This window comes from Chaetura pelagica, unplaced genomic scaffold (genome assembly GCF_000747805.2).
Source record: "Chaetura pelagica isolate M959 unplaced genomic scaffold, ChaPel_1.0 scaffold394, whole genome shotgun sequence".
In the NCBI taxonomy this organism is placed as follows: Eukaryota; Metazoa; Chordata; class Aves; order Apodiformes; family Apodidae; genus Chaetura; species Chaetura pelagica.
In genome coordinates, this window is record NW_009952966.1 from 1,299,709 (window position 1) to 1,307,566 (window position 7,858).

The 7,858-nt window shown below is 43.9% G+C and overlaps 1 protein-coding gene across 1 annotated transcript in view; it reads left to right on the plus strand.

The window, feature by feature from the left end:
• Positions 1-1,052: 1,052 nt before the first annotated feature.
• The window catches only part of RARRES1 (retinoic acid receptor responder (tazarotene induced) 1), a 17,621-nt gene continuing 10,815 nt past the window's right edge, over positions 1,053-7,858 (plus strand). Inside the window, exon 1 of the mRNA XM_009995729.1 lies at positions 1,053-1,367. Within this exon, the coding sequence (XP_009994031.1) occupies positions 1,053-1,367 (315 nt within the window). The remainder of the gene's footprint in view (positions 1,368-7,858) is intronic.

Genomic DNA, 7,858 nt, shown 5'->3' on the forward strand with positions numbered 1-7,858 from the left:
TACGTGACATTAAATGCTTCCCAGTTTCCTTTGCTCTGTTCCTCATAGAAATTCATACAAAGGAAAACCACTGAACATCAGTGCCCATTTCAGCATTTATGACTAGCTGCATAAGGCCCATGTTTCCCAGGGTGCTCAGGAAGAGGTGCCCACCCCAGAGGTCAGCTCAGTCCCTGCTGGAGCAGGATGCAGCCATGCGCTGTTTGGGTCTCAGCAGCCAAGGTTTGCCACATTACACAAGCTCAAATTTAACAGCAAGGAAAGCTGAAGAACTTTCTCTTTGGAGTCTCTCCAGCTTTGCTGAAAATCCCTGTTTGGTGCTGCTGCACTGTCCTTCACAAAGTGTTTTTTCCTTGAGCTTTAAGTGGCTGAAAGTCTTTTAGTCAGTCTTATTGATGGGATCAAAGCTGCAGCTGAAATCACAGCTGTTGGTGGCCGCTTGGATTTTTCTCAGTATAAACAGTGTTTCAGTGACTATGGTGCTCCTGAAAAGTACCACACTGAAGCCTGCACTTTTTAAGTGATGTTATTCCTCCAGGTTTTTTTTAACCCTGAAATTTAACACTGAGATTCTCATTTTTGACCCCACCATCATGATTAAGCCCAGCTACGCAATGTGGAGAAGCAAACACGATAGTTCTTATACGTCTACATGAGGAAACAAGCAGGTATTTGTCAGACCAGGGTGACTAATGGAGGAAAAAAAAAAAGATCCTTTTTTCAGAAGTTCTGGGAACACACAGGGATGCAGAAAAGGACAAAGAAGGAATTATTCCTAACTAGAACTCAGAAAATGAGGTTATCATGAAATGGAGCAACAATAAGAAAAACATCACAGACTAATCCAAGATGTGCTGAGAAAAGAAGCCATTTATCAGTAAGGAGAGATCAGTTCCCTAAAGAGCTGGAGACAGTTGCTCTGACAATTTTATTCCATTTTCATCTGTTGCTCAGAGTAAAAACATAGTTCCAGTTTTATTTTTTAAGCCACATAAGCACAATCCACAGTAACCAAATATGACCCTCACAATGCAAAAAACAAACATCAAGCTATGGTTTTAGAAGATCCTGAAGAGGAACCTGCCCTGGCTGCTGTCAAGGTGGCCAGTCTGCTTTGGGGGTTACAGGAAACCCTGCAGAAGAGTAAAGTAAGGATCACCTTCTTGGTGTTGGCCCAGAACAGTCTGTTCAGGGGTGGAACTGTCTCCAACTGTGCTTCTACCAACGTTTTGCCCATTTTTGGCTTTGGATTCCACGAGCCAGGAGCCTCACAGCTCAGCATCCACAGCTCCTGGGGGGAGCAGAGCCCTGGGAAGGGTGGCAGAGAGAACAGCGGTCACCAAGGAGAGGACAAACTGGAGGATGCAGTGAGCAAGACATGGAAAATGTGTTTCCTCTCAATTGTTGCTTCTGCTGGATCATCTCATCCACGTCACCTCTCCAGAAAGACAGTTTGTGAGACAATGTTGTGGAATTTAGAGTGAGAATTCACTTGTTTGTCCCCACCTTGTTTAAAACACTAAGGACGTCACCCCCATGTTGTGCAAATATTTAATGCCTTGTTTAAACATTGTGCAACTAAACACTTCAGAAAGTATTGTTCTCTTGCAATAGTTGTTTCATAGTGACATATACTGGATCTTTATAATACCTGTGTAAAAAAAAAAAAAGCCAGTATTTCTAGGGGATTTTTATTGCTATCAGCTGTGAGGAAATGTTAGCTTCAAACGAATTAAAATAGCTTGTGTGTGAAGTGAGGGGTCATGACTTAGCATCCATCTGGATCTGCCAGGAGGAATTCAATAGCAACAGTGCTTTTGAGGGTTCAACCCAGACCCCATCTTTTGGAAATCTGGAGCACTCTCCAGACATCTCCAAGGAGGCAGAGTGGCTGTGAGAGCTGTGCAAGAGAAGGAAAGACTCCAGCCAAACATCACAGCTCTGCCCAGCCTGCCAGTTGAGCTCCTCTCTGACAGCCATCAGTGGTACAAAATGCTCACACAGGTGTGTAGTACTATCAGCATTTCATCTCCAAATGGCTGCTCTGATTTCTGTTTATTTTTAAACAAGCCTGAGCCTGTGTCCAAGATCCATTTGTTACACTTTGACAAGGCAGAATTGTGATTTCAGTTTATTAATAAGCATTATTTATTGCTTGTGTTTACTCTTGGCTCTGTGTGATTATATCTTACTGGACATGTAAAGGATTTGTTTGCTGGGGCCAGTCTATAAACTCAGATTTCTCTGTTCCATACCTGTTGCATCATGAAAATTAACCAGATAGGCTGTCAAAATGTTCTGTGTCTCTTTCTAATGTTACAGTAACACTGATAATAATCTACAATTATTTACTCCCCCTGGTTATAAAAAAATCCTTTCACTTCTCTTGGGTTTAAGATAGTTCATCTATATTTCAACTTTTTAGCAAAATGTCAATTCTGATTCCATTATTTAATTCTTTAATTTAGTCATTTTCTACAAGCCCATCTCATTTTCTCAAGCCCAACAACCCCCCAGCAAAGTCCATCTCAAGAAATACCTTCCAAGCCTTCCATGCTGAGCTTTCCTGCCAGACTCCAGAGGTGTTGGCACTGCAGCACGTGAGGCATCAGTCTTGTATGCTTGATAAAGGTTAATGAACAAAAAATAGCTGTAATTGTGACAATTCTTAGCTTCCTAACTATCCCCCAAGGCAGATGACTCTAAATGTGGTCCTGTTATGAGATGCACTCTCAAGAAATCCCCAAGAATCAGTTTTATGTGTTACACTAGTGGCTGGGAAGTGTTGAAGGTGCAGCCCAGTGACAGAATTTCAGGCTGAATTCCCCATTAAAGAGAGAGGGTCCAAATTACACCTGCTTAGAATTAATTACTAGAATTGTGTTACTAATATTGATGCCAGCACATTTATACTGCCACTGCTGCTCATTTTTGGGGAGGTACAGTAAAAGAGGATCCTCTAAACACTTGAGAGTTCCCATGCTTCTCTCTTTCACTGGGTTCACAAAGGATTCTTCTGCACTTTAATGTTTGATGCTGTAAAAGGTATTGATTTGATTCACTATACCTCTAGTAGGCTGAAAGAAATGCCATGTGGATTCAAATACCTTAGGGACAGAGAGCACAACGGGAGAGTAAAGGTGATTTCCACCACCAGGCATCACTTCTCAACTGGAGAAGCCTCCAAGCAGCAAGACCAGAAGTCCTAGTGGATACTGTTCACTGGAAGAGTTTGCCAACAGCACAGGAGCAGTTCAAAGAGAGCTCTGAAAAATTGAAAAAAGCAATATAAAAATATACAAAATAATGGAATCAATCAGTTTGCAGATTTTTGGCCAGAAGGGGTTACTAGACCTTCTTGACTGACAGACATTCCAGTCCCTTGCATGTCAAGTGTTATTCCTGCCCTGACCCAAACAACTTGCATTTAAGGGATGGCGTTCCAGTCCTTTCACTTTTCTTCATTTCCTGGCTCTAGCAATTCTGGTCAAAAACAATCCTGTAAGTTGAACAGGAGACCAAATCAAAGTCCTTGAAGGTAATTCATGTCACAGTGAGCATTTATTGGCTTCAACTGCTTTCTCTCTCCTAGTTTATTTTTCTGTTAGCTCCCTTTGGAACTGGTACAGCTACACAGCAAACTTTCCCATAGGTCAGTCAACCCAGAGGATACACAGCTTTTTACAAAACTTTTCTATGGTACACTGACTCAAAATACAGGTGAATTCATTTTGGCTGTAACCTAGCCTGTCTTTTTGTAAAAAAATTCAATGTATTGTAGATTTTGAACACTGACACCTGCAGGAAACACAGTCTGTGTCGAGTTATATACCCAAAATCCACTGGGAAAATTCTGCCACCTGGGTGTGCAGGAGCAGCATCAGTCATGGCTGACACCAAACACACATTTATCTCAAAAAAAATAATAAATCTTATCCATTAACAGAAAGACTTTAAAACAGTCAGAAGCCTTCAAAAGCAAATTTCCTTGGAAAAATGAACCACACGAAAACCAACATATTTTTATGTCAGTGCTTAATCATGGGCAAGGTCAGCCCAGCAATGCATCAGATCCCCAGTTCAAAGTTTGGTTTATCCAGCAGCAATTTTGGAGACTAATTACACAGAAAATAATCCCTTGTGATTAATTATTGGGAATAAAATGAAGCCATAGTTATTGGGGGGTGGGGGAGCCATAAACAATTCACTGGAAATCAAGTAACAGAGCCTAGTTTTGGCTACAGCAAGATGCTGATTTTTGAACTGGAAAAGTTGCAAAACAAAATAAACTGAAGTTTGTCCAAATTCGTTGTATTCTATTACAGTCATCTGCCAGTGATTATGAGCCAGTGAGGTCTGCTGTGAAATGCTTACAAAGAAGACAGAAATAGTCCCCAAATATGAAACAAATGAGGAATAACTGGCCTCTAAACAAGCATTTGCTGTATGAAATAAAAAGATGGTAAGGAAATGAAAACCTCAGAATGCTTTTTAAACCAGATGCCTGAAACAAGCCTCATTTGCAGGTCTAAAGGGTCCCAGTCAGATGTGACAGAAGCGTGATGGAACCCACGGAACGCTGGGGAATCTGCCACAATGCACAGTTTGCTAAAGCAGGACAGAGGAAGGGCTTGTTAACAGGCAACTTGCACCACCACTGTCCTCTTTGAGTCTGGACCAGGTTAACCAGCATGAGAGGTACAAAGAGAAGGACAAAATCTACAGACACTGCATCCTAGCTACTTAGAATATATGTCATTTCAAGCTAGGTCTTTGTTTCCTTTTGTTCAGATGTTACATGCTGTAGAGATTAGTTTTAATGTCACCTAAAAGTCTGAAGCAAGTGAGCAGAGTCCAGCTTGAGGCCTGGCTGTTAGAGGATGCACTTTCAGCCTTGAAAGAACAGATACAATGCAGGCTTAAAATAAATACACTTTCTAAAGGTTGTGGCAGCAGCAACTGCCTGTGTTTGCAGATATTTAGGAACATGCCCCCAGCCCTGACCTGGACCTGTTGGCATTTTATTTTCTCAGGTCAAAATGCTTTGTCAATTCAAAGTCTTGTTTGATCAACAGCAAATTATAGCAACATAATCTCTACAGCAGTTTAGGAAATCACCATGGAAATTCCTCCTTGTCCTTGCTTTGTGATACAAGTTCTCTGTCCTTGTCACACTGACCCTCAGGTCTCAGCTACTCCCAACCTCTTTGTTGCACTCGGGAGGAAGGAAACAACCGTATCACTGACAGGGATGCCAGCTGGGAAGGCAGGAAAAGGAGGGGAACTTCAGAGGGAGAAGTACATGGAAAGTTAGGGATGGGGTCAAAGCCTCACGGCTCGGTCCTGAGACATCAGGGGGCTGGCAGGCGTTTCCAGCACGAGTGACAAAGAGCAGGTTTACAAGCTCTGACCTCTCAATGAAGCCCCTGAACTCCCACGAAACTGAAGGCATCAAAACCCTGCGTGTGAAACCTCCGTGTGGGTTTAACGTCCTCCCTTGAGCAGAGACAGCTGCAGCACAGCAGGACACCGATGTTGTGAGCTGGAGTAGCTGTCCCCTGGCTGTCCTCGCCCCCTCCCTCCCTCCCCACCCACCTCTGGTACATCCTGCACCAAAGCTCTGCTCACCAGCCACCGCCTCGTTCCTCGCCCTTCCACGGCCCGTTCTTCCTTCCTGCTTTCCTCCACCACATCCTCAGCTGCTCGCCCTCCTTCCAGAGCGCTGCTGTGACAAATGCAGCCCCTGCAGCCAGCTGCGAGCACCAGGAAACGACTGGCAGTGCTCAGACCCCTCTGGTGTCAGCTAAGGACTGTCACGCTCCACGTTTCGTTGTAGAAGTAACATCCGAGCTGTCATTACAGTGAGACTGGATCTTGGTTTCTTCTGGCTAAACAGAAAATAGTGGAGACAAACACAGCAAGTGTCCCAGTCAGGAAAAAAATAAAATTACCCTGCTCCCTCTGCCAAATTTTATAAAGACTTCCCCAAAAAGTACATGAAAAATGCCCTCTAATAAGCATCCTTGTGACTCCCTATGTTGAGCAAAGCAGAGCACTGGAGAACTGGGAAAGATGTCGAATTAATTTAAAATTAACATTTCTCTCAGGGTATAATTCAGGTGCAGATGAGAAGCTCGGCCCCTAAATTTGATAAAAGAAACTTAACGTCCTGCAGAAGTTAGTTATTGGCAATGTCAATTAAGGCTGAAGCCGAAAAAAACCCAAACAGCAGAGCTGTACACTTTTCTTGGATGCTAAAATTGCTTGAATTTACTAAAACTTTACCATATTCCAGTATGATTGGTATCAGAGAACAATTTCTTGACTATTATTTTCCTAATACAATTCCTGGAAGCCACACGTGGCACACAGACTCTCTGGGGATAAAGACAGAAAGCTAAATGACATCCAAGACAGAGATGGGAAAAGAACATTGTCCTACATTTTCACCCAAAACACAACTCAGTGCTCTAGAGGTACTTCAGAATTTGTTGCAAATAATTTGTTAACAAGCAACAAAACAGAATAAAGAAAGCTGCAGAAACAGCCCAGGGTTTCTGAGAAGGTTTGAAAAAGAAACAAACACGTTTACACATGCGACCCCAGAGGAAAGAAAGAAAGAAAACAACATGCAGGAGAGTGTGAAGATACAAACTGTTATTTATTGAAAGTATTTCAGGAAGAAAAATCATGATCATAACCAACAAATTCAGGCCAATTAAATTAGTTGGGTGGCAGAGGAAATGGTGTAATAAGGAACCGTGTTATGCCTTTATTGCAATAATTCCCTCGCTCATTTAGGAAAGCCTCCAAGAATACTGAACTTAAAGTCCCAGGAAAAAGCATGGCAGCAATAAAGGCAACTTCATGCTCCACGTGACTCAGTTTGCATCTTTAACCAGAATTCTGATGTACTTCTCTGACGCCCCAGCCCAGCAGCATGCCTCGGTACACGTGCAGAAGCATTAAAATAGATGCCCAGCTGCGCATACTAATACCCATCTGCTTGGATGGCAACACAGTAGATCATTAAAAACCAGCGTTTTAGCCCAGGAAGTATTGCAGCCTGTTCCATTACACCACGCTCAGTCCCTCCCAAAGAGACACTTCCAGGAGTAGCAAAGCAGCGAGTCCACTTGTGTCCTAAAAACCATCTAAAGGGAATCTGGCTGCTGGGCTGCTGTCTCAGTTCATTTTCTTCACCCTACAAGAGACAGGACCACACTAGTTCCAAAAATTTCACTTACTGTGATGCATTTCAAGGAGGAATGCTTCCTTCTGCTTCTTGTGCACTATGTTTGGAATATTTCAGCCGTGCATCAGGGAAAGTGTCTCTCTCTGAGCCTGTTTGATTTGGGGGAAGCGTTGTAGGGCTGAGAAGGAGGTAACTGGTGGTGTTTTTTTTTCCCCACACAGTTACCTGTATTTGCGCTGATACGTGTGATTCTGGTTGCACATCTGCCTCAGGGCAGCAGCCTGTCACCTCACACAAGCACCTCTCCTAGCTGAGGGGGCTTGTGGGGTGTCAGAAAACCCTTGTCTCCCCCAAACCCTCTGGCTGTCGCAAGCCGGTTTCCAACTCTCCCTCAAAAACTCCTGGCTCCCCTCAGACACCCCTGTCCCCCCAAACCCTCTGGCCCCCCCAAACCCTCTGACTCTCCTCAGACACCCCTGTCTCCTCAAACCCTCTGGGCCCCTCAAAATCTCCTGGCTCCCCTCAGACACCCCTGTCCCCCTAAACCCTGGGACTCCCCTCAGACACCCCTGTCCCCCTAAACCCTGGGACTCCCCTCAGACTCCCCTGTCCCCCCAGACCCTGGGACTCCCCTCAGACTCCCCTGTCTCCTCAAACCCTCTG